The sequence below is a fragment of the Lampetra fluviatilis genome, chromosome 6 (assembly GCF_964198595.1).
Source record: "Lampetra fluviatilis chromosome 6, kcLamFluv1.1, whole genome shotgun sequence".
NCBI classification, from domain to species: Eukaryota; Metazoa; Chordata; class Hyperoartia; order Petromyzontiformes; family Petromyzontidae; genus Lampetra; species Lampetra fluviatilis.
In genome coordinates, this window is record NC_136280.1 from 2,527,786 (window position 1) to 2,554,373 (window position 26,588).

A 26,588-nucleotide genomic window follows, 5' to 3' on the forward strand; every position below is an offset into this window, starting at 1 on the left:
GCTCACGGAGGCCAGCGATGATGGCACACGAGGGGCCTAGCGGTGGCCTGGGCTGCCCCGGGGCAGGCCACTCGCCGTGCCAGCAAGGCTCCAGGTTGAGTCGGCCCACCAATGCCCCCCCCTCCACCCTGCTCGCGGAGACCTCGCGTCGCCTGACACTGCGAAGGCCGGCGCAGCGCACCAGGGGGTGCACGTACACACGCATTGAAACATACCACCACGGCGCTTGTGCTAGGTTAGGTGCACTCTGAGGCCACAGTAAGTGTCGAAGGCTCGCTGGCAGGAGGTCATACACACGTGGGCAAGTGCTGTTTGCGAGCACCTATGAAGGCCGACATGGCACACGAGGGTGTTGGTGGCCAGCTCCATGCCCCGCCGCCTTTGTCTCCCCAGGAGTGATGTTTGCACCCCGCACCAGGTAGTCATTTGAGGCTGAGTCGACCTAGGGGAGGGCCGGAACCAGTTGAGATCAACAACAGCCGCCCTTCGCCACTAAGGGGAGGTGATGTCACCACGGTGCTTGTGCCAGGCCACGTGCACACCGTGGCCACGCGAAGTGTCGAAAGCTCACCGACTGCACGTCACGGGACAGATCCAGGTGCCACGGGTTGACTGAGATAACTCGCAGATGCACCAACTGTGTTCCCTGCTGTGCCAACTTGCTACAATTTAGTCGCCCGGCGCTCCACGCGTTGTTGTGAGCTTCGTTGCTCTGCCCGCTGTTGTTGCGAGAGCGACTGCCTCCAACTGCCACACAAACATAACAAAGACCCCCGCTCCCGTATAGCCTTCACATACTGTTGGGGCAAGTTTTGTTTGCGAGCACCTATGAAGACCGAAATGCAACATGGGGGGGTGGGTGGCCAACACCACGCCCGGCCGCCTTTGTCTCCCCAGTGGCGATGCTTACACACCACACCGGGTGCTCATTTGAGGCAGAGTCAACCGGTGTTGGCCGTGAGCGGGAATCGAACTCGGGTGGCCTGGGCTTAGCAGCGCAGCGCGCAAACCGCTGCGCTCCCGCCCCTCCAAGACTCAAAGACTCAAAGACCCCCGCTCCCGGATAGCCTTGCGAGACTGTAAGGGCAAGTTCACTTTCCCTGACCGCTCCCCACACGTACATACTTACGACACACACACATCATGCATGCCAGAGAGCAAAAACATGTTTTCCAACCCTCTCGGTCCTCAGGGGGTTGGCGAGGCGGGGCGTGTGTGCGTGTGTGCTGGTGCGCGCGGAGCGGTGGTGCAGTGGTTAGCGCGCTACGCTTCGAACCCGGCCACCCGAGTTCGATTCCCGCTCACGGGCACCAACGCCAAGCGATGATAATTATCTGAACCGGTCGTGGGCCTCCCCTAGGTTGACTCGGCCTCAATACGATTACTTGCTGCAATGTGAACATCGCCACTGGGGAGACAAAGGCGGCCGGGGCGTGGTGCCGGCCACCCCCCCCCCCCCCTTCGTGTGCCACAGTGCCGGCCTTCATCGGTGCAACTCGCGAACGGCACTTGCCCCAAAAGTATGTCAAGGCTACACGGGGAGTGGGGGGTGTGGGGGACCTTTGTTTTTGCTGTACGTGTACCCGTGGGGTGCTGTGCAGGGGTTGCGCTGTGGCTGTCCTCTAGCAAATGCATCTCGTCGGGCCACGCTCCCACACGGTTACTGTATCCTCGTACGTGCGTGGACTTTATAACTCGGGGTGTAAAAGGTTACAAGAGGCGGTTCACGCGCGTGAACACACGAGCACGCGCGCGCGCGCGCAGTCACTCCGACCCGGCAGGCGGAACCCCCCCCAGGCACCACCGACTCGAGACTTTGAGGCTGTTCTGCAGGGGACCGGGTTCGTGGTCTTGGCGACTTAGTTTCGTCTAGCAGCTATATTTTATTTAGATATATATAGAATAAATACACCGCGCGCACACGCGAAGCCACAATAATAACGCACGTAGGCAAGAACGCAGTACAGTGACAACAATCGTCGCTCGCCACGAAGTGTCGCTTGTGCCAGGCTAGGTGCACCTCGGGTAACACAGCCACCACCACACACTAGCAAACGCACGCATTGAATAGGCGCACGTTATAACGCACACGGCACACGGCGACGCATACGAACACCAGGCGCGCATGAACGGCACCACCAACCGACTGTGCTCAATCAGTAAGGGATGCACACTCACGACTCATTCACACTCGCGACTCATGCACACTCGCGACACGCTCACAACACGTTCGCACTCACAACACATGCACACACTTACACACACTCGTCCACACAATAGAACTCATTCGCACACGATGACACATGCACACACACACACACTCGTACACACAATATAACTCATTCGCACACGATGACACATGCACACACACACACACTCGTACACACGATAGAACTCATTCGCACACGATGACACACACACACTCGTCCACACAATATAACTCATTCGCACACGATGACACATGCACACTCACACAATCGTACACACAATATAACTCATTCGCACACGATGACACACACACACACTCGTACACACAATATAACTCATTCGCACACGATGACACACACACACACACGTACACACAATATAACTCATTCGCACAATAATTCGCACACGCAAGAACGCACACAACAAATTATCTCGCTGCCGTTACAACACTCACTCTGAAGAACAGGCAAAGGCAGTGTTAGCGAGCACCTGTGAAGGTACACGTTCTAAAGAAATCAGCAGTTCTAAAGAAATCAGTTGCCCATCTATTTTGAGGCTGAGTCGACCTAGGAGAGGCCCAGAACCGGTTCAAATATTCGTCACCGATGTTGACCGTGCGCGGGAATCGAACTCGAATCGCCGCTACACGACCCCGCTCCCTTCAAAGACAAGCCAGAGGACACGCTGACTTACACAGACACGATAACCCACACAGGTACACAACAACAACTCAAATCCTCTCTCTCTCTCTCTGCCTGTCGCTCAACACTGCGTGCAGATCCGAGCGGACGATGTCTCTGGAGGAGTTCGACTACATCGTGGTGGGAGCGGGAGTGCAGGGCTCCTTCACGGCCTACCACCTCCTTGACAGCCGTCCCGGCTCCAAGGTTCTGCTCCTTGACCAGGTGAGATGAGATCGACTGCCCTCTCCCACCCCGAGTCCACTACGTCGGAGTGGTGCTTGATGGTGCAAAGCCCCCTTGAAATTCCTAAATAGTTATTCTTTCAAGCGGACAAAACACCACCTTCACACATCTCTCCCTCCGCGTAGACGTAATGTGTGTACATTTGTACACATACCCATCAGTCACACGACCTTCCTTCTGGTAGTGCACAATTTCTTACTTTTAAAATACGATTTCTTCCATAACATTGGGTTTTTATTTCAAGATGTTTTCAGCCCCCAATTAATGATGAGCTGTGTTTATTATACCACGTGGGAGGAGGAAACCGGAGCTCCCGGAGAAAACCCATGCCCTGCGCGAGGGGGAAACACTCAATCCCCGTACAGATGTAAACAGATGGCGATAAGCCCACTCGCCGTCCTGCCTTGTCCCAGCCCGTCAGGATTTGGCATCTTCTCATCGCCCATATTCGTGCGATCCACGAACCCTCGCTGCCTCCACAGGCGTGCCTCACCACCATTTAGCCAGTAGCGCATCTAAGCGTAATGCCATCAAAACACAAGTAATAAAAACCATGCGTAGGCATGGATTATTGTATCTCTTTCTAACATGCGTTTGTCCTCGGAGGTATTGTAAGTGGTAGTGGTATGGAAACGGACGGGCAGCTGTCAAGAGATAAAATCTATCACACCGCTGGAAGATGAAAAGCAGCGACTGGCTGTCAAAACCAAACCGTGGCACACATCGGGCAACAGTGGCCATTGCTTCGCTCATTCGCTGGCGACATTCCGGACAATGGCACCATTGCTCCCGTGGCTCTCAACTGGCCAGCCAACGTCGCTCAGTACCCTGCCGTACGAAGAAAAGCAAATAAATTAAGCAAGGGGTTCCTTCATTTGGCTGCCAGGCTGGCTTGGAGTAGGGGATTATTGGCTTAAGTCACTGCCACTAGAGTATAGCGTCCATTATTCTACCCCACACTATATTCTTACACACCACCGAGGATAAATCAGGGCGAAATGGATGTGACGTTGCCAAAGCAATTCCTAGGAATAGCGTTCCGGATTCTTCCGCTTTTGTTCCGGCTGAAATGGAGACACTTGAGTTAGTTAAATATATGATTGGCGCCATAGGAATTTCCAGCGTCAGCTCACGGGGCTGTAAAGCAGGAGATGAGCATTGCCTTGGCGTTCATTTGGGCAGGAAATAACGTTGGCTTTCGAGTTACGCACACGTATTACTTTCTTTCACCAAATTATCCGTAGGCCTAATTAAGCGAGAACGTAACGACGCAGGGTGAAGTACAATCGGCGCTGATCTCGTGCAGAAACATCGTGCAACGATATGAACAACACGCCGCGAGCATAGGCCTAGCTAGGGGGGGGGGGGGCAGGGGGGTACATATGTCTCCGGGCGCCAAGGTAAAGGGGTGCCAAAATGAGGCTTACAACGTTACATTATAACTTATTGCGGCGGGCGCGGCAGCCTGAAACTACTGCACAAATCTACACCTCAACCTAAAAGTTTATATATCCCGCCACACACAGCCTACATGTCATGTAATTACATTTTGGTATGTGATTAAACGGGGGGGGGGGCGCCAATTTTATAGTTCGTCCCCGGGCGCAAAATATCCTAGCTACGCCACTGGCCGCGAGTGAGTGGGGCAAATCAATGCCCTTTCGTTTAACGTGTAAACTAGCCTCACATCTCGTTAATAATTCGCACATGGATTCACAGCTGCAGTCGTTCCAGTGGAAGCTGAGCTAGGGGTTGTTAGAGTATGGGTGGCTGGGTCGGAGGGTTTTGGGGTTGGGTATTTAACGTGGGAGTCTTTAGCGCCACGGTGGCGGGCGAGATGTTAACTACCTCGCCTGGTATACATGGAGGTTGTGGGTTCGAACCCGACCCTGACGCCTGCTGCTGTATATTTGGAGTACGCATGCTCTCCCTGTGGTCGCATGGATTTTTCTCTAAGTCCTCACGGTTTTCTCTCCACATTTAGAAACATGTGTTTCGAGTATTTGGCTGCTATAAATGCCCACGTGATAAGCCACTTCGTTGAGCTATCATTGGTGGCCAGGTCTCTTCTGAAAAAGTGCAATATAGCTCAGTGGACCTTACTTAGTAAAATAAAAGTTTTTACTTAATTCTAGATTTGAAGCTTTCGTGACTGCAAGGAATCATATTCTTAGGTTTTTTCGGTAAAGTCACGTAGGTAAAACATCAAAATTAATAAAAATAAAATAATTAATGACGTTTCGGAGGCAACATTATTTTCTTTTTATTAATTTTGATGTTTTACCTACGTGACTTTACCGAAAAAACCTAAGAATACGTTTTTACTTAGTTTTTTTTTTATGCGGGGCGTTGTAGGTTCAGTCCGTGTGGGTTTCCTCCTACATGTAAACAATCATGAATTGGCCGACACCACCTTCATATATCGAGGACCGCAGAGCTTGCGCGATTGTTGGCATCTGCTCATCGCGTGGTCTGTGGTGGTTCCTCCTCGAGCCTCCGAGTTGGTCTCTATGAGAGCGAGCGAACGCTGTGTGGCGCGTTACACGTTGAAATAGATTATTGGCACAGACGCAGGGTGATAGATTATTATTAGCACAGAATCTTGAGTCTGTATTTGTGCGGAGCTCTGAGGGGTGGGTCACTTTCACAGGAAGCCAAGCAGTCTTGAATAGAAATGGTTTAACACAACTCAGCAAAATGGTTAAACGACTCCTGCAAAACGTTCATACTTGGTGAGGCTTTGCTGGGTAAATATAATGCCTGTGAAATGCCACAGTTTAACACTTCCCCAAAGAATACAATTGTTATCCACATGTTATCTGTATTTTCTCATTTCACTCGGACTATTCCCGCAGGCTGCCTCAGTGATGAACACTCGTGCCTCGCCACGAGAAGGTCCTGGGTTCGATTCCCCACTCGGGATCCTTTCTGTGTGAAGTGTTGTATGTTCTCCCTCTGTTGTTTATGGTTATAAAATGGGTCCTTTGGTTACCTCCCACAGCTAGAAACACATGTATCCTAACCTGTTTTGGTGAAACATTCCAATGCTAAACGTTAGCCATAGGCTACTGGACAGATTCCCTCCTGAAACAGTGTTGAGACTCAGTGAGGCTTTCCTGGGTATACAAATATTTACAAAAAAACTGAATAAAAACAATTGTCAGCTCTAAACTCAAAACACAGTAATAATAGAATTAGAAAAGAGCGTATTCATTTCTAAAATCACGTGAGCTTTAATGTAGAAAAAAACGTGTGGCCACGGTTTGTTTGACCTAGGTCAAAGGTCATAGGTTTTACAGAGCTGATCATTAATACCATAGGTGCCTGGTTCCTTCCAGTAAGAATGAGCCCTGCCTGAGTGCCGGCTCTGAACCACTTACAATGGCTCAGGTGCCATGAGCAGCAAACAGACTGACAGAAAAATAAATTACGTTTTTTTTCATATTGAAGATGATATTTGTTCCTTTCAGATGGCCCCACTTCAATGTGTACAGTGTCCTTGGTCACATACTCCTTTGGCTTATTGAGATGTTCTATATATGTTGCAAATATGGTATACACATCTGTAACAATTACAATAGTGAACATAATTTATAGTTGTCAATCCACTGGTAGATGACGGCCTTTCCATGCCATGTCAGTCATATGGAGATTGTTTGACCATACTTCACCACGCTGTTAAGTTCGGATATCAATCAACACTGATTTAGTCTTAGCCAGGAATCGAATTCAGGTGGCTGGGTTAATTGCGCAGTGCGCAAGCCACTGCGCCACCACTTCATGTCTGTGGTTTATGGTATGAAATGTATTATGCGCCACTGCGGTGTGGTGTTGGTAATAACACGAGACATGGCACAGACCACAGCCTATTCAATTGGGTGAAAATAAATATAAATACATTTCTAGAGGTGGCCGGGTGGCTCTGGAGGTCAGCGCTGAGTTGGCCCCGCGGAGATACTTGGGTTCGATTTCAGGCAGCCGCCTGGGATGAAATGACTGTAACGTCTCAAGTGTAAATGTCTTTGGCCAGTTACCAATGACGACACGACAAAAGAATCACGAATTTGGTGTTGCACTTAACGTGGCTAAATTCCGGCTCGGAGAATGAAACATATCTGTTTGTCGTGCAAAGACTCGCCAATAACGAATGATCTCTTTCTCTGCAATCCCTCTCCATCCCCGCCGTTATGCCACCCAACCCTCTCTCTCTCTCTCTCTGCTCCGCCGCAGTTTCCATTGCCCCATTCCCGCGGAAGCTCCCACGGGCAGTCGCGTATCACGCGCCGCGCCTACCCCGAGCTGCACTACGCGCTCATGATGACCGACTGCTTCAAGGCGTGGGAGAGGCTCGGGAGAGAGACCGGCTCCACCCTCTACACGTGAGAGCGACGCGACAGGCGGCGACGACGTTGGCATGGACCCTGGTAGCGGTTTGCCGCACGCTTAGAAATGCCTCGTGCAATTTTTCGTTTTTTAACTGAGGCACGAAAGGGAGCCACCCACGGTGGCGGTGTAACGGTTAGCAGCGTGCTGGACTCACCGGTTCCATTCGATCTCACGTTGCTCCAGTTCACGTAATTTTGCATAAATTCCAGCTGTGAGATTGAAAAGGATTCAGTTTGTCGTGCAATGAGTAATGATTGCTCTGTGTCGGGTCACGTGTGAGAGTGAAGCGCCTCCGAGTGTGGGTAAGAGACGTCGCTTGAACGGAGCTCGGAAGTAGTTCCGTCAAATCTGCTTCCACGGGCCATTCTTTGACACACCGTGGCGACACACCGCCATGCGAGAATTCCGAACGGACCCTCCGTCTCGTGACACGACGCACCGACAGCTCGATAAGCGCACTGTGTGATAACTCTTGAGAAACAAGCAGTTAAAAAAAAATTCCAAGAAAAATTACACGGACATTTATGGATGATTACACCGATTTATGCCACCTGGTAGCACTGCAGACCGTCATCATCCAATCAGTGTGAGGTGTCGTGGGGGAATTGAGAGGCGAGCAGATGATACCGCTGATTGAACACAGGCAAGCTTACCCGCGTGAGGGAACCGGGCACGTATAAAAGCCAGCCACCTCGAGAGAACACCTAATTTAATTCACGGAATTTGTCTGAAATTGAAAGTGCACTCGGTGTGGCATACAAATGACCCCGTGGTGAAGCCGCCTGGCCTTGCAAAGAGACATGTCGGGTTACGTTGCGTAACTCCGGGCAAAGGGTGAACACTGCCCGCAGTGCTCACACTGGGTATTTTATGAGTGCAAAGAAAAAGACAAAGATCCCCCCGTGTAGCATACACAGGCTGTTGTGACAACTGCTATTAGCGAGAATTTATGAGGGCCGGCACGGCGCTAGAAATGGGTGGTGCGGTAAACACCACGCCTGGCCGTCTTTGCCTCCCCAGTGCCGATGTTTACACACCGCAACTATAGGCACACATTTTTCTATCCAGAGTTAGCCTAGGAGAGGCCCAGGACCGGTTCAGACACCACTCGTCACTGCTGTTCGCCATTTCTGTGGAATAGAACTCTGGCCGCTGGGTTACCATTGCGCAGTGCGCCACCCACTCCATCGGTATGATGGGTTACACGCGCACACTTTCAAGGTGCCTCAAGGGCTCAGAGGGCACCAGTTATTACGAGTAAGGTTGTATACCCAGGAAAGCCTCGCCGAGTCTCGTGGCTCTTTCAGGAGGTGCTCGCTTGTTTTTTTTGCAGTAGGGGGCGATATTTGCAATGCGATAATTCCAATTGAGTAATTTTCCAATCGAGTGGTAACCACGTGTGCTGAGGCAGGGTCTCATCACACGTGGTGTGTTTCAAGATCTCTCGCGGCCTACGTGAACGGGAGGCACCAGGCATAATGTCCCAAGGTCAATTGCTTCTTGTGTTGATATGAACCTTGAAGCGCCTTCATAATTGTCATTATCAGCAGGCATGGTCTTGCCATCGCCGGATGAAGACCTCCGCTATCCCTAAAGATAATACGAATCAGCAACCCATGCCAGTGCCTACACACGAGCCAATTTCGTCACTCCATCTCCGCAATTAATGTCCTCTCAGGCGCGTTCCCTCCCCTCGGCCATGGTGGGGTGGGCAATAATTAGAATTCTTTGTTGTCCCTTCAGAGCCTTAATCGAGTCTTTAGACTGTTTCAGGAGAGATGCGCGGGTAACACTTTTCCCCAAATTGCTCGAGGCAGTTTTGCGTGCGGGATAATACCACAACCACAGCGCCCATAGGTAAAACGCAAGAATTAACGCATCCGAGAGTGAACTAACTATAAAAATACACACACAGATCAGCCTAACGGCAACCTACTTTCTGTACTACCTCCAGCAGGCATCCACGTCGCATGCAGAGCTGGCTGCCGTGTCCCACCCCCCGCGTCGCAGTTAATGCTTCGACTCTGTCCATCCTTCTGTTTGTGGCACAGTCCAGAACGCTGTTCCAGGAATTATTTTGTCCACGCCACATCCATCTCGCCTTATTTTGTCCTCGTGATACTGCGATGGTGTGTGCGGTGGTGTGCAAGAGGGCACAGTAGCACGGGGTGCGATCAGGTAGGATTGTTGTGGATAGGCCCGGTGGCGGTGACGCTAGCTTGCGGAGGTCAAGGTTGGTGGATCACACAAATGTCGTGAAACTCCCATCCCATGGGCGTCAAGGTCACCATACCCTGGCTTGCCTGTTTACCTACATTTGCACGGGCATAGAGCGTTTCCCCCTCGTACACGTGAGTTTTTCTCGTTACTCTAGTTTCTTTCCACATGTATGATCACTCAATCACGGAGTTAGTCAAACATCCTAATATCGGACCAAAGCTTGGGCAATTTTTGGTGCCGGTTGTGGCTGCCTTCCTGCTTGTCTGTGCCTCTGAACCTGAGGAAACTGTGCAGTGTACAGGCTGACTATATAAATATTTTCAACTACAATTTGCAACAGCCTCGTTTATTTATGCGAACACAACTCCATCGGCCAGTTGACCTTCATTTCCAGATCCTCTTCGCGACATCGCACCGCCAGAGCATTCACAATAATAGGGGGGTGGGTGGTGGGGGATACAGAACACAACGCAGAGCAGTACACATCCACAGCATTCCTGGCAGGCCAGTAGAGCAACAGCTCAGCATGCGGGCTACACCGTGAAATTTACGCAACCCCCTATGTGACTGGACAGGCGCACCGGACTGCTGATGTTGGGCCCTCGCGGGCACCCGGAGCTTGAGGCCACGAGACGGGCGCTGGAGCACGTGGGCGCGCGGCACGAGTGCCTGGAGGGCGAGGAGCTGGCAGCTCGCTACCCGGGCCTCGCGTTCCCTCCCAGCGCGGAAGGCGCTCCCACCGCCGCCATCCTGGAGCCGGACGGAGGGGTGCTCCACGCCCAGCGAGCGATGTCCGCCCTATGGGTGAGTTTGCGGGGAGGCGGAGGGGAAGGGTTTGCCCGCGCGTCGCAGCGCTGGCTTAAATGGATCGACTGCTCCCAAGCGTGTTCCACCACACCTCGTCGAAAGCATCCCACTGTCTTCTGTGTGGCATTCTAGTCAAGGGGACCCCCCGGTGGCAGCTATCTCTGTGCGTGTGGCAGAGGTGATGGATAATTGTTTCGAAGTGCTATGCCTCGTGTGGCTACGTGGTGGCCAGCAGAGGGCAGCACAACACGATCCATTGTTACACTGTACTTCTATGGCCCAAGACTTTACCAAAGGGCACTGACCAGCATGGCAAAGCATGGTTAAACAACCATCATGACCCACAGGGACGGCATGGCGAGATCCTCGTCAAGCAGTGGATAGAAAATGTCTGGGCAAGTAAAAGTGTCATCTATTGGAATATCTAGTCTGAATAGTTGTTTTAAGGCTTGTCCTGCTACATTGGGAATGTTTGAGGTGTTTGGTGTAGGAGGCCACTCGAGTAGGCGCCGCACTCATGAGGGATGACACTCACAGATGAGTTAATGAACCCACTTGCTCTACTGCCATCTTTTGACCACCCCCCCCCCCCCGGGAGACGAGCAGGTTTGGGAGTTTTCTTTTTCTAAATCTCTTCTTGCGATCCACCAACCCTTGCCTCGGGAGCGTGGGATTACAGGTGGCTAGCATGCCCCGCTAACCACCGTTATGTAACAAACGAAACACGAAATTTAACATATGGCTTTGTTGTTAGATGGCAACAATAAAATAAACAATGTTTCCTCGGAGTTACTGACAATTTAAGTTAATTCCAAGGGCGTAGTATTGCTTGAAAACGCATTACAGCACTGACTTAATTAAAACAAGAAATTCTGCTGAATATTCATTACTTTAATTGCGTTAGAATAATTTACGACTCGGCGATGTTTCAGTGTGAAAACTTCCAAAGTACTGAGCTCACTCATTGCACTGGACTGCCCAGCTACTAGACCTCTTAATTGATTCGCTCGTTCATTAATGTCGGTTGCCAGCTTCCCAGCAGTTTGGCCCCATCAGCTCATTCCAGATTGTCTGTGCGAATCGCCCTTACCTCACCCGATTCTCTCAGATCTTGGAAGCTACGTAGGTTTTTTGCCTGGTTAGTACTTCGATGGTAGACTGCCTGCGAATACCAAGGTGTTGTGGGCTGAGTATGCAAGGTGACCAGCAGTACAAAAATTGGACTCTTGAATCTGTTTTGGAGATCATGGCCAAATATCTCAACACAAGGACCACATAGCTTGGGCAATTGTCGGCGCCGATTCCGGCTGCCCTCCCGCTTTGTCTACGGTTACTTGAGCCTGTGTGCGCGTTAAAACATTCCAAATCGTTATGGGATGAAATTTGCATGATTTTACGCCTGCTTTGTGAAACTAAATTAGTATTATCACACTGCGTGCCACTCATTGGTCGTCTTTGGTTCTGCAAGTGAGTTGCAGTGGGATGGATCCAATACCCGGCCAGACCTTGGCCCAGGCAACAACATCAGCAGCAGCTAAAACTGCGCAATTCTTTTTTAATTAGGTAAGGTCCACTTAGCTGCCACGTAGTTCTTTTGCCGAAGCGACATGGCCACAAATGATCGCTCAACGAAGTGGCTTATCACGTGGAAATGTGTAGCAGCCAAACACTATAAACGCATGTCTATTCTAAATGTGGAGGGAAAAACCGGAGGACCCGGAGAAAAATACACGCGACCACGGGGATAGAGGCAAGCAAACTCTAAATATACAGCAGCAGGCGTGAGGGTCAGGATCAAGCTCACGACCTCCTTGCATACCCGGCGAGGTAGTTAGCATCTCGCCACCATGGAGCCCGAGCTGTTGTTCTCTGCCGATGGCCGATGCAGCTGCTGCTATGAAATGGCAGCCGCCCCCCCCCCCCAGCAGAGGCTCCTGTGGGCAAATTGCCCTCCGCCTTGATGCCCGTCCCGTCCATTCACCACGCGTTTGCGCCACGCATTCATCGTCCATGGCAGCCCCCCGCCGTCTGGAATGCAGCCATCATCGCCCCCCCCCAACCACCTCTTATCGCCCCGGCTTCGAGCGACACTGAGCTTGGCTCTGCGCCTTGGAGTCACGGTCAGTATGTCCGTCAAAATATTCCTCGTTATGAAATCCATTAGTTTTGCTATTGTGCGAAAAGAGGGTGGGGGGTAAAACTATTTTCCGTGTTATTTTGTTGACTGTAACGGCCAAGACATTCCCTGCCTTGGCCGTCATTCCATCGTTAGTCTCGGCCAGCAGCCATCGCCCCTGCTAGCTCTGACTCACCCTGCCCAAGCCCCACATATTCATTAATAGTTAAAATTAAATCTCTAAAGTGCCGTGTACGTTCTCTAAAACCTACGCTTTCCTTTTCTTGTCTCTTTTCGTAATGTAATTCGCAGCGTGCGTCTCCGAAGCCCTCTCCAGCCACAGTGAAGAGCCAAACTAATTTTACAACGATAAATAAATATGAAAGGACACGTGCGAGTGCGAAACTCACTTTCGTAGGCAAACGTTATTGGAGAAGGAGAAAAAAAACGTAAGTATGTTGAACGAGCACAGCAAGGAGCTAACGAGCGTCCCTGCCAGGCCGTGGCGATCCTTCGCTCCTCTTGCGCTACTCACGACTCGCGACGCTGGGGTCAGGGATGAGGTTTTAAAATCCAAAGGAAGAACCGTCATCGCCGCATTGGTTTTTGCGGTTGTGCCGTACGGCTCTCCGATGCGTTTTAAAGGCTGAACCGCCGCGCTATTCTGCCCGACGAACGAACGTTTCGCTCCACGTGCCTGGAAGCTTCTTTGCCAACTGAACAGCTCCCGAGTTTGGTCTGCTCCACACAGGCTTCGATGATCTGCCAAGAAAACTATGGCCGGCTCCCTCCATCGACCGCTTGGGCTACTGCGAGCACCTCTCCCACGAGTGGGTAAATTACAGACGGCCCCACAGTGCAGCGACCGTGGCCACCCGAATCAAACGATGGACCAATTTGCGAACTGCATCGTTATACGAGGCCCGCTCTCTGGCGGACTGGACCAGCGTCGGTCACGTTACTCCCTAAGCTAATCCTGTCACGTGCATCACAAGCATGAAACCTGGACGTGTAATTTACACGTACTTGCCACGCGCTAAGAAACTCCCGGCACGTGGATCTGAAACGTCGGACACGAATTCCGAAAAACCAAACAAAAAACAGGGTACAAACCCGAAAACACACCAGAGAGCCCCCGTTACCCCAACCTCCGCTCCTCGAGCGCCACGCTACAAAGATGCGTGAAAAAATTGCATGTATGGATGATGAGAGAGGATGCATTGGAGTCTTTCTTTTTGAAATGTAGGTAATGACTTGAGATGCTTGTTGTCTGGGCAGTGTCCCAGGATCGCGCACACACACGCGGAGAGACAGAGAGAATCGGTGAGGAGGTTTGGCGGTCAGTGGCAGATCAACAACAACGCTGCAGAGCGCTTGGGTTTGATGTCTGGATTTTCGCCATCGGAGCTTCAGCATATTAATTCACGGCCTAAAGAAAAGCACACGTGGCCCAAACATTCACAAATATTCGTGGATGATGATGTCACGTTCAGTCTGCTCTCCGATAACGCGGCGGTCGTTGCATTCCTGAAGAACACTGCGTTATGCAATCATCGCGTTATAATAAGCGTTTTTTCAATGGTAGTTAAGGGGGTAGTAGGTTTCGAAAACACCAACATAACTGACATTTTTAAAAATTTGTTAAATTATTGTCGATTTTTAAGTGTTATTTTATAATAACTATGTCTTAGTTTGATAATAGAATTAAATAATTTATTTTAAAAAATTTAATACAAAAATGTACGTCACAGCACTAGTCGCTAAGCGATAGAAAACCTGGCCGTGGATTAGGGTGAAGAGGGAAAACGATGAAGGGTGTGAAGTGACTCGCTTCACACTTTTTAACGATCACATTTTTTCATAAAAAAAACTTTAACCACAAGAAATATTTAAGAAATGCGAATAAACTTAGATAAAAAAAATCTACACTTACCACAAGAAGACAAGATGGCCGCTTGGGAGGAGTGGTGGAGCGGGAGATGGAGTCATTGTGAAGATGAAGGAGAGGGTTGAGATGACTCAACCATTGGTAGATCATCTGTTGATTTAAAAGATGGGAGCGATTCAACCTCTGCTAGGTCATCTGATGATTCCGATAATTCAACCATCACTGCGTCATTTGGCGACTCGGGTGATTGACCCGTTTTTTTTGGAGCTCGTGGTCGAAAAAACGTTGAACCGGCCGACGAGGTGCCTTTGGATGTTGACGGCGCTGGTTCTTCAGAGTTTTTGGGTCCATCTGGAACCAAAAATGTATCAATCTTCCGCCGTTTGGCGGCTTTTCTTTCTTCATCGAGTAGCTCAACGTATGGGGCCAGCTGAGCCTTTATTGCTCGGAGGATTTTTGCACTGCGCTCCGCATTGCAGTCATTGTCCTCCAACTTTTGCATGCCCCGTTCAAAGTCTCGCAAAGCTGACGATAGAATAGCTGCAGTTAGTTCACGGGGTGGCGCTTCTTCAGGATCACCATCGTCATCTTCCTCCTCAATTGCCGCAACCACCTCAGCAGTGAGTTTTTGCAATTCCTCCGTCGAAAGTTCCTCCCTATGGGACTCCTCGGCACCCTCCTCTTCTACTTTCTCGAATCCTGCTCGGCTTGCTAGCGCCACACACTGTCTTTGGATCTTCTTCAGTTGTTCCTGCTGCGCCTCGAAGGCCCGAAAGTCACGGACGACGTGAGGCAGGAGCTTACGCCAGACGCCGTTAAAGCACGGTTGCGTGACGTCTGCCCAGGCCTCTACGATGATGTCAATTGCCTGCTTAATGTTAAACGACCTCCAAAAGTCACCGACGCTTGGCTTATTCTCTCCATCCGTAGCCTCAATCAGCATGGCAAAGGTGCGCCTCCGATAGTAGGCCTTGAATGCAGCAATAACTCCTTGGTCCATTGGTTGCAACAGTGAGGTTGCATGAGGTGGCAAGAACACAACTTTTATCTGCTCCGATAAATCAACAATACAGGGTGGATGGCTCGGCGCATTGTCTACGACTAACAATATTTTGAAGTCCTGATTTTTTCTCTTGCAGTACCTTTGCAGCTCATCCTGCAATGTTTCCAACACATAGTCCGTGAAAATTTGGTCAGTCATCCAACCCCTTTTGCTCGATCGGAAATGTACCCCAAGGTCAGCCCTTACGAAGCCTTTGAGTGCACGCGGGTTAGCCGAGTGGTGTACCACAACAGGTTTGAGCCGATAGCCGCCACTCGCGTTAGCTCCCAACATCACCGTGAGTCTGTCCTTCGCTGCCCTCAAGCCTGGAGCTGTTGCCTCCTCCTTGGAGGCGTGGGTCCTGGAAGGCATCCTCTTCCAACATAAGCTCGTCTCATCGATGTTAAAAATGCGATCGGGACTGTAGCCACCTTCATCAATAACTCGTTTCAGGGCGTCCGGGAAGCTCGCAGCAACGGCTGTATCTGCACTTGCTGCTTCGCCAGTCAATTTCGCATTGTGCAAGTCGAAGCGCTTCTTGAAGCCCGCAAACCACCCGCTGCTTGCGTTAAATGGTTGGACGTTGTCTGGCTTACACTTTTTCTTGAGGTCTTCATAGATTGAAAGGGCTTTTTGTTTTATCGTCAAGAAGCTGGCGCCCGATCGTCTCTTTGTTTGACTCTCTATCCATAAACTAAGAAGCCTTTCAGTCTCTTCGACGATCTTGGGCCTTGCCCTGATGCTCCGACTTGCACTTATGTGTGTTGCAGAAACACAACTTTCCTTAATTTTTTCTGCATTGCTACGAATAGTGCGCAACGTGGATTCGGTGAGTCCCGTTGTGCGAATAATGTCATGTGTTCTTTCGTTTCGTTCGTACCGCTTTATCACATCGAGTTTTTGTTCAAGAGTTATGGCTTTTCTTTTCTTCACTTCACTTACACTAGCACCACTAGCAGAACGCTTCATACCCTTGCCACTCATTGTAATTTAAATCAACAAAGTTGTATGCAAAGCGAGACGAATTATATTTGGTAAAGCACAGTCCGCGATAACAAGTGAGATGCGTACGCAGGCTGAACAAAGACTGAGCCACGTGGGTAGAATCTAGAAGCATCTAGAAGCATCCAGCAGCATCCCGCCTCGTGCGATGCTACGCCGAGGCAGCTGTACGACCGCTTATTCATACTCGCGCGCGACGTAGCTTCGTTCACTAAATCGCGTTATATCCGATTCGCATCCGCGTTATAAAAAAAACACGTTTCCTAATAGATTCATCGCGCTATGAAAACACGCAGTGTTATAGCAGAACGGACTGTACTTAGAAAAAACAAATTATAATCCGTTCATATTATTTTCGTTTGCATTTCCCACCCACAATTTTATCCCAATTGTTTCGACAAATAATCTGTACTCTTTGGTTCTTTCGGTAAAGTCACGTAGCATTGCATCACCCCATGTTAGAGAGCAGCCAACGGAAGAATATATCACAGAACCACTACTGAATCCTCTCCCAAGTGAACTATGAGCTACACACTAGTGTGCAGAAACTACCCAAGAGGCTCTACAGCATGAGTTTAACAGGCCCAACGCTGCTAATGAGATCCAGACAAATGTAAAACCCATTCAGTTTGCCTGCTTCCAACCAATGCTGCCATGTGCCATGGAAATATGTCTGAAATATATATAGTATGCGGAGGAAGACTGGTTTTTTTTGGTGTGTTTTGTTTTTAATGTGATTTCACGCAGTTTTACCAGCATACATTTAGAATAATGCAGTCGTTTGCAATTTGCTCAGGTCAAACACTGTGTGTGTGCGTGTGAAAGCGTCTGCACGTCAACCCGGTGCTTGAAATTCAGAGCGTAAGCATTCATAATTTACACCCTTCTTCCTAACCTACATACAGCAGATTATTCGCGAGCGTGCTGCTAAAAAAAACCACGCAAATTGACGACAAAAAAATTAAAATTTCAGGATTAAAACGCGCGGCGTTATATTACGCCCCACAAAATAACATCACGCGCCCACCAAAATGCAAAAAAAGCCACCCAACAACAACAACCGTGCAAATTTAATCTCGTTCAGAGAGCACGACGGCCGAGTAAACAACAACAACAACGCATTTCCTCCTCCTCATCCTCCTGCTCCTCTCCACGGCTTCCCCTTCCCTTCTTTCCCGTTGTGCCTCTGCGATTTCGACGCTGCGCAGAAGAGAATCGAGGAGAATGGCGGACGGATCATCGACGGGCTCAAGGTGACGGCGGTCTCGCCGGGCCGCGGCGGCGCCGTAACCGTGGCAACCGAGGAGGGGCGGGGCCCGCGGTTTGCGGCGGGAGCCGTGGTGCTCGCGGTGGGGGCCTGGGCAGGCGCGCTGCTCTCTTCGCTGGGGCTCCGGCTGCCGCTGCAGGTACCGCCCACCGCCGCGATCGCCCCGCCCACCGCCGCGATCGCCCCGCCCACCATCGCGATCGCCCCGCCCACCGCCGCGATCGCCCCGCCCACCGCCGCGATCGCCCCGCCCACCGCCGCGATCGCCCCGCCCACCATCGTGATCGCCCCGCCCACCGCTGCGATCGCCCCGCCCACCGCCGCGATCGCCCCGCCCACCGTCGCGATCGCCCCGCCCACCGCCGCGATCGCCCCGCCCCCTTTGCCACTCCCTCCCACCGTTCGTTCATTCATTCAAACGTTTCGTTTAGTTAATAAATGTATTTATTTGTTCGTACGGTGGTTGTTTGTTCAATCATGAATTTGCAGTTTTGTTTTTCGTTCGCCATCAATTCGTTCATTCACTACATTTCGTTTATTTTTTGGCTCATGTGTTCACTCATTCATTTGGTCGTTCCTTCATTAATTTGTTCTTCCATTCAATCGTTCTCCCCTGCCTTAGCAATGTGGAATTCCCAGCGCTCACTCAGTTCCCTATTCCTTCGTGAATGTATTCTCTAGTTCATTCTCCTCTGCCATGGGAATGTCGAATTTCCACCAATGGCCCATCGCTGTAAATGGGGGCCCCATGCTTTCATTGTTTGAGTGAGAAACCACCTTGAATTCTTCGGCGTATGTTTACTCGTGACCCTAAACATATTTCCGCACCCCGGCATACCACATCCAGTATACATATTTGCCCTGCTTGTGGCTGCTAGTCACGTGGCTCTCCCAGTCTACCGGCGACCTGGAACATATTCAGTTATTTTATACTCCTCCGCCCTCGTTGTACAGCTTTGTTCTCAACTTTAGCCAAATTGTAACATTAGCATATAATTCACATTAATTTGCACACACTGTAAATAATTAATGGTCACAAATGCTGCAGTGAAGGTGAGTATGAGAATCACTTCGGATGTCTGGTCAGTGGCGAGTATCGAGTGGTGAGCGCCTGGTGAGTGATGCGTGTGTTGGGGCCGTGGTGGATGCCGGGTGAGTGGTGAGTATGCAGTGAGGGTCTGGCGAGTGGTGAGTGGTGTCAGGTGAGTGGTGAGTGTGCAGTGAGTGTGGGGTGAGTGTGTGGTGAGTGGTGGTGCCAGGTGGGGAGCGGTAGTGTAGCGGTTAGTGCGCTGCGCTATGAACCTGGCGACCCGGGTTCGATTCTCGCTCACGGCTAACACCAGTGACGATCATCTGAACCGGTCCTGGGCCTCCCCTAGGTCGACTCAGCCTTAAATGAATACCTGGTGCAGTGTGTAAACATCGCCACTAGGGAGACAAAGGCGGTCGGGCGTGGTTCTGGCCACCCACCCCCTCGTGTTCTGTTCCGGCCTTCATAGGTGCTCGCTAACAGCACTTGCCCCTACAGTCTGTTAAGGCTATATGGGGGATCTTTGTCTTTGGTGCGTGGTGAGTGTGTGGTGAGTGTGTGGTGAGTGGGGCCAGGTGAGTGGTGCCAGGTGAGTGGGGCCAGGTGAGTGGTGAGTGTGAGGTGAGTGGTGCCAGGTGAGTGGTGAGTGGTGCCAGGTGAGTGGTGAGTGGTGCCAGGTGAGTGGTGCCAGGTGAGTGGTGAGTGGTGGTGTCAGGTGAGTGGTGAGTGAGCGGTGAGTGTCTGGCGAGTGGTGAGTGCCAGGTGAGTGGTGAGTGAGTGGTGAGTGTGCGGCGAGTGTTGTCCTGGCTGCACGCCGACCCCGCTGTGCGTGCAGCCGCTGCGCATCAACGTGTGCTACTGGGAGGAGAAGGAGCCGGGCTCCTACAGCGGCGCCTCGGGCTTCCCGTGCGTGCTGGACGCCGCCTCTGGCCTTCCGCACCACGTCTACTCTCTCCCCAGCCACGAGTACCCGGGCCTGCTCAAGGTGGAGAGGGGGGCCCTCTTGTTCGTCGTCTTCGTTTTAGGGGCCGTACATACATAAATGACGTCACGCACCTGGGGGGGGGGGGGGGGTGCAGAGGTCGCAACCGGGTACCCGATACCCGTACCCTACCCGATACCCGGCTACCCGTACCCGGCCGGGTACGGGTAGCCGTTTGCGACCCTGGTGCGGCCGGATACAGGTGAGGAATCAAAACCCGTTTGCGACCTCTGGGGGGGGGGGGGGGGGGTCAGACATTTGTGACGATGTGTGACGAGAGGGGGGGGGGGCGTTTAGAAATGTGACGTCACATCAAAATGCGCAACTTTTAATGAATATAGACAACGCGTTCTACTTAATTAAATAAACGTTTTAATGAATGTTTTCTCCTATAACATCAGAGCGCAGCGGCACATTAAATACGCACTACAATAACAATAGTTTAAAGCGATTTTAAGCATGTTTTATTTGGAGGGGGGCAGAGCGTTGTGACGTCATATCTGAGGGGGGGGGGGTCTGACTTTTTGTGACGTCGTGTGACGAGGGGGGGGGGGTCAAAAATCGTCCAAAATCGCGTGACGTCATTTATGGGCGGCCCCTTATCGCGACCGTGCCGGTTGGCCGACTGCGCCGTGAGAAGGAAATATGTTCAAGGGGCAGTGGGTAATGTCCCCTATATGGACCCGTGGTCCGTAAAAGTAAAAGTGATTTATTGCACGAATAACGCAAACTAATTGCTCGTGTCATTGTGGAGCGCGCAGGTGATACGATTAATAAAAGGCAAGCAGACAATGCGTCTCATTCCGTCGACCCCGTCACTCCACGTAAACAAATTAAAGTAATTTTTTGTTGTTACACATCCCATCGGACCCACGGCCTTCTGGGGAGGGCAGCATTTCAGCCGCGTTGATTCGGCACCAGCAGCACTCTTGACCGGTTTCGACCCGCAGTGTCTCCAGATGTCGTAGCATCCAGATGTCGTAGCTGTCTGGCAGTTAGACGCGGTTGGCTACGTACGGTGCGAAAGAAGTTCAACATACGTACATACAGACCCCTCCCCCCAGCCCCTCTTTCAGATACGGGTTCTGGTTCGACACAATTTTATAATCCGTAGCACAAAATAACAACACTGCACCCTCCTCCGGCAGTTCACCAGCATTGCCTCTGCCGATGTTGGTTCTTGGCCACCCGCCCCCTTCACCAACCCACACTGACCAGCACGGTGAAGTATGGTTAAACAAACGCGTGACTTACATGGGATGGGGGAGGGCCTTCATCCATTAGGGCAATTGACAAGGAGCTGTAATTGTTTGTTTGTCGATGCCGCGACGTGAAATGGGTTCGCATGACCTCTGAAGCCACTAGAGGCCGCTATACTCTGGCTGATTAAAATCGAATGCCACGTGGTTTGTCGGAGTGACTAAATCGCCGCCGCACAATCCTCCATGGGATTTGGTGATCCGGCAACATCCCCCTCCCCCCGCGCTCCCCTCTGCTCGTGGGCTCCATCTCGGACCCCCACCCTCCCCCCGTTTCTCCGTGCCCCCCACTCCCATTCGCTCGCGCCTTCATCCCAAAAGACATCGCCATAGCAACGCCTGCTCTAATTTAACGCCTCCTGAACCGGTTGGATAGAATTGTCAAAACGCATTTTAGTTTCAGCGCTTGTGCTGGCGGGGTTAGTTGCGTGGTTATGCAACGGCTGTTTTGGTTGAGGCGATGGGGGGGGGGGACCACCCAGAAACTTTGCTGCAGTAATTTGAGTTTGATAGGACTACACGAGTCAGTTTAGCGGGCAGTGCAAACTCCCTTCATTATCTTCTTGATTCTTTCGGTAAAGTCACGTAGAAAGGAAATAATAAAAATAAAACATAATAAAATGCAATTCTCACGACGTTTCGGCCATAACGCAAGCAGCCGTCCTCAGGTGAAGAACAGGTCTGTCGGAAAGACAGCGTCTGAATGAACACCACCAAGCTTGGCAGCGTATATTTAAGCTGGGTTATGGGAGGAAGGGCGCCTTGACAAAGGAATTTGCCTTCATTATCATCATCATCAGCCACCAACGCTCGCAGCCGCCTCCACAGCGCTGGATTACAAGCAGAAGCCACGTGCAGCATTAGCCAATCACCGACCGGCTAAAACGTCGACCTTGTCGAACTTCAAGCAAGTTCACGCTGCAGGGTTGCTGGGGCTGACGACGATGACCGCCACGTGAACTCCGGTCATCCTCGCAGCGGCTTTTGGCTGGCCATCGAACAAAGACGGTGACCGCATTGCACGCGTTCAGATGCGCTTCTACGGCCGTCTGGAAGGCTCTTGCGATATAAGGAATCAACTGCAGCGATGCACTTAAATCTATACTGATAACTCATTTATTTAGAACAGTTTTTCGTATTTAGTTTGTTGTCCTTCCCCAGCACCGCTGATGAGCACGGTTGGCTATGTACGGTGCGACAGAAGTTGAACATCATGACGGCGATGAGGACGACGACGACGACAATGATGCTGGGAGTGACGGTTTTTCCCCGGGTGTGTCACCACGCAGGTGTGCTACCACTACGGCACGCCGGTGAACCCCGACGCGCGCGACCTGGGGGCCGAGGGCGACAAGAGCGACGTGGAGGCGCTCCGCGCGTACGTGTCGCGCCGATTCCCCGGCCTCGTGCCCACGCCGGCCGTGGTGGAGACGTGCATGTACACGGTGAGCACCGCACCTCGCGCGGACACGTACGCACAGAGACACAGATCCTCCGTATCGCCGTCAACAGACTGTTGGGGCAGTTGCTGTTCGCGAGCGCCTATGAAGGCTGGAACAGCACACGAGGGGGTGGGTGGCCAGCACTGTTTACACACTGCACCAGGTACTCATTTGAGGCTGAGTCGTCCTAGGGGAGACCCAGGACCGGTCAAGATAATCTTCACTGGTGTTGGCCGTGAGCGGGAATCGAACTCGGTCGCCGGGTTCGTAGCGCAGCGCGCTAACCGCTACGCTACCGTTCCCCACACGTGTACACCACACACACACAAAGACAAATATCCCCCATATAGCCTTTCACATACTATTGGGGCAAGTGCTCTTCGCGAGCACCTTTTAAGACTGGCAAAGCACACGGACAAGCCAGCACCACGCCCGGCCGCCTTTGTCTCCCGAGTGGCGATGTTTACTACACATCGCGTCAGGTACTCATTTGAGGCTAAGTCGACCGAGGGGAGGTCCAAGAGGACTGGTGGCGGATATTCCTCGCCCGATGTTGGCTGTGAGCGGGAATCGAAGTCGGGTCGCCGGGTTTGCGCGCTCGCAGCCCGGCGAATGCCAACGTTGATTCGCAGCGGCAGTGGCCACCTCCGTCATCTCAGATCTCATTTTCTTTTGCAACCCCCCCCCACCCACGACCAACTACGCACATCAAACTCTTCCCGATAGGTTTCCAGCTGCGTGCCGCAAATTACCCCCCCCCCTCCCTACAACATAATAAATAAAAAAAGATCAAGCATTAACCCTTAACCGCGAGCGACTAAGCGGATAGGTCGCACACTTCATGGCGAAGGCGGTCGCCTCTGTTGTTGTTGTTGTTGTTATTGCGTCGGTGAGGGGGGGGGGAGACGATAACGTTTGTAAACGACGGGACGATGGCGGCCCCTGTCTTGTCATTGCATCGTGCGTCCCCAGAACACCCCCGACGAGAACTTCATCCTGGACCGCCACCCTGTGCACAGGAACATCGTCATCGGCGCCGGGTTTTCAGGTACCAATTTTTCATTCTGACGACGGTTGGGTTCGAATATGGTGGCAGTGGTGACACCCCCACCCCCCCGCCCGGTGCGATTCCTGACCACTGCGAAATGATCCGTGGCGAGTAGATGTCCGAACCCCCCCCCCTACCCCTTCCATCGCCTCTCTTCACCAACCCGCCTCTGACCAGCGTGGCGGTGAAGTATGGTCAACGCAACCTCCACGACCAAAATTGTTATTTCTTTTGGCGTAGGCCTTCATCCGGCAGTGAATTGCTAAGGGGTAGCGAATGATTATTTAAAATTCGGGGGAGAACATATTGAAATGTCACCATTCAGGGTTGCAATTTGGCCCAAGAACTGATTCTTTTTTTTACATTGCGGTAAATGTATCGGCCTCTAGTGGTTGCATACAACATAAAGATGGTCATAATTTACAGCCCTTTGATCATCGAGTGCTGGATAAAGGGCTCGCTCACGCCGTGTCAGTCATGGGGATATGTCTGACCGTACTTCACCACGCTGGTCAACGCAGGTTGGTGAAGGAGGGGGGTGGTGTTGCCTAGAACCGGTTCAGATATCGCTAACAGCCGATCTTAGCAGCGGCCAGAAATCAAACTCGGGTCGCTGGATTCACAGCCTGGCATGCTAACCACTGCGCTGCCGCTCCAACACGGCACCGTCTCTTGCATACGTGGAAGGGGGGGGGGGGGTGCAACGGTTTTGTCCCACAGTAACCCGCTTGCTGTACTGCCATATCCTGGGCAACCAACTCCCAAGTCCACTTGCTAACTTTGGGAGGGTCAGTTTTTTTATCCTGCGCTCTCTGTATCCGCGTCTCGCGAATTCAAAGGGGACAAAAAGAACAACAAAAACAAAGTAGGAAGATAAATATCACTCAATGTTTTTCAAACGCATTTGGAAAATCAATGGTCATGGACCCGCCGCTGCTGCAGTCCGGCCCGCAGAGAGAGGGGGCGGCGTAACACAGCGGTGCGACACGAACCCGTCGACCCCTCCACTCCCCCCACTACCCCCAACCCCGCCGCCCCAATTTGGATTCCCGGCCACGGTTCTCATCGGTGGCGGGCGATCTCTAATCCCGGTCGTGGTCACGGCTCCCGCCCCCCAACCCTTCGCCAACCCAGCAGGGCGAAGTACGGCGTGGAGAGGCTCGTATCCACACAACGGGGCCGACACGGTGACCGAAAGTTATCGGCGATGATGAGAACGCAACGTAAGCCGGGGTGAACACGCGGCAGAAAAATGCGCCGTCGACCTACGGTGGAGACAGAAGCGCCCGCACCGATACGTCGCGGGCAGGGCCGCGCAGGGATCAGAGCCAGACATCTGACAGGCAATTTTGTTTTTGGAGACGAGAAACTGTGAGGTTGTCGGATGTATGGTCGGACTGCCAGACAGCTCGGCGCCCATTCTTCTTAATGAGGCCACCAACCTAAAAAAAAATCCGTTTCGCTCCAACTCTCAGTTTTTTTCTCTCAACAGGGTGGCAGGCAGCTGACAGAAGAGGCACAATTGTAGTTTGGAGACTGTTTGTTTGGAAAGCTGTCAACCTCTCGTGGTGACGACACCGGGGGTTGAGCGTGACGACGACTACGATTCACTCGCTCCGCTCTCGCTCGTTTCTCGAAACGGACGCGCCCGTCACCCTTCAGCCACGTGGCTGATCTTGACCTCCTGACCTACAGTGCAGAAAACACGTCCGGCGTGGCTCGGAAGAGGCGCAGTTTTTTTGCTGGAGACATTGAGTGCGCGCTATAAAGTGTAGACTCTGCACCGCTGCTGTTGGGGCAAGTGCTGTTAAGCGAGCACCGATGAAGGCCGGCATGGCACACGATTGGCTGGGTGGCTAACCCCACACCCTTTGCCTCCCCAGTGCTGATGTTTAAACACCATCACTCATTTAAGGTTTGGTCACCTTGGGGGAGGAGGCCACGGACCGGTTTGGATATTCGTCCCCGACGATGGCTGGGAGCGGAAATCGACGCGCGTCGTCGGGTTCGTAGCCCAGCGTGCTAACCGCTGCGCCACCACTCCCCGCCGACGTGCACCCACCGGCCACTGCTGCTGGTACCAGGACCCCCTTGCCAACCACGCACCCTCTTCCCGCTCACTCTGCAGGCCACGGATTCAAGCTGGCGCCTGTCGTGGGCAAGCTGCTCGCCGAGATGGCCACGGGAGACGCGCCCTCGTTTGACCTTTCACCTTTCGCCATCGCCCGTTTCCACGCCAAGCCGAAATCTTCGCTGTGAGCTGGAGGTCGCGGCGCGGTGGGGGGGGGGGGGGAAGGGCCCTATCGATTTCGAAGGCCCCCTCTCACGCCTCCCAGTCCCCGCAATCCTCTAAAAAACGCTGACTCTGGACGAGAACATCTCTGGAGTGTGTGGAGGGGGCTCGATACAAACCCCCGACGATTGACCAGTTTGGCACGCGGCGCGAGACGGTAATTGTTCAATTTGAGCGCCCACGTGGAAAATATTTTCTTATTTAGGAATTAATTACGAAGTCATATCCAATCCAATTAACGGCTGTGATGTGAGAGTAAATTTGTTTTTGTGCCCCGTGATGATTTACGGTTCAATTTTGTGGAAATTATTTTTTGCGATGGCGCCCAAGGGGGGGGGGGGGGGCGGAATGAACACAAAGCGACAAATGTGATGATGTGAAGTTGAATAAACAGGCAATGATTTGTGCGCGCCTAAAGATAACGTTTTCTTTCAAATAGAACGTGCAATGCTTTCCATGTAACCATACCCAGCTCCAGGCCGTGTGCGTGTCATCACATCGGAGGTAACAATCCTAACCACTCTCTTGTTATTTTTTTTTACATAAAACCTCAGAGGCCAAGCAGGACAGGGATTGATGATTGGATGGGTGGCCACAGTGCGTATAAAAACAGCTGTTGTCATAGGCATTGTGGGTAGCGGATTGCAAGCAATGGCAATCTCTTGACGTCAT

General features: G+C 51.9%; 1 protein-coding gene across 2 annotated transcripts; it reads left to right on the top strand.

Annotated features, from left to right (window-relative positions):
• The first annotated feature begins 1,535 nt into the window (after window positions 1–1,535).
• Window positions 1,536–26,279, top strand: PIPOX (pipecolic acid and sarcosine oxidase). Of its 2 annotated transcripts, none has more exons than XM_078857482.1 (9): window positions 1,536–2,159; window positions 2,987–3,113; window positions 7,365–7,513; window positions 10,316–10,544; window positions 17,804–18,001; window positions 19,728–19,877; window positions 22,423–22,578; window positions 23,548–23,623; window positions 25,752–26,279. In XM_078857482.1, exons 2-9 carry the CDS (start codon window positions 3,000–3,002, stop codon window positions 25,880–25,882), a joined length of 1,203 nt encoding a protein of 400 aa, XP_078713608.1. In that variant the 5' UTR covers window positions 1,536–2,159; window positions 2,987–2,999; the 3' UTR covers window positions 25,883–26,279. The 2 variants fall into 2 exon arrangements, with proteins under 2 accessions (XP_078713608.1, XP_078713609.1); XM_078857483.1 differs by having other exon boundaries at window positions 1,536–2,025.
• Window positions 26,280–26,588: the final 309 nt, after the last annotated feature.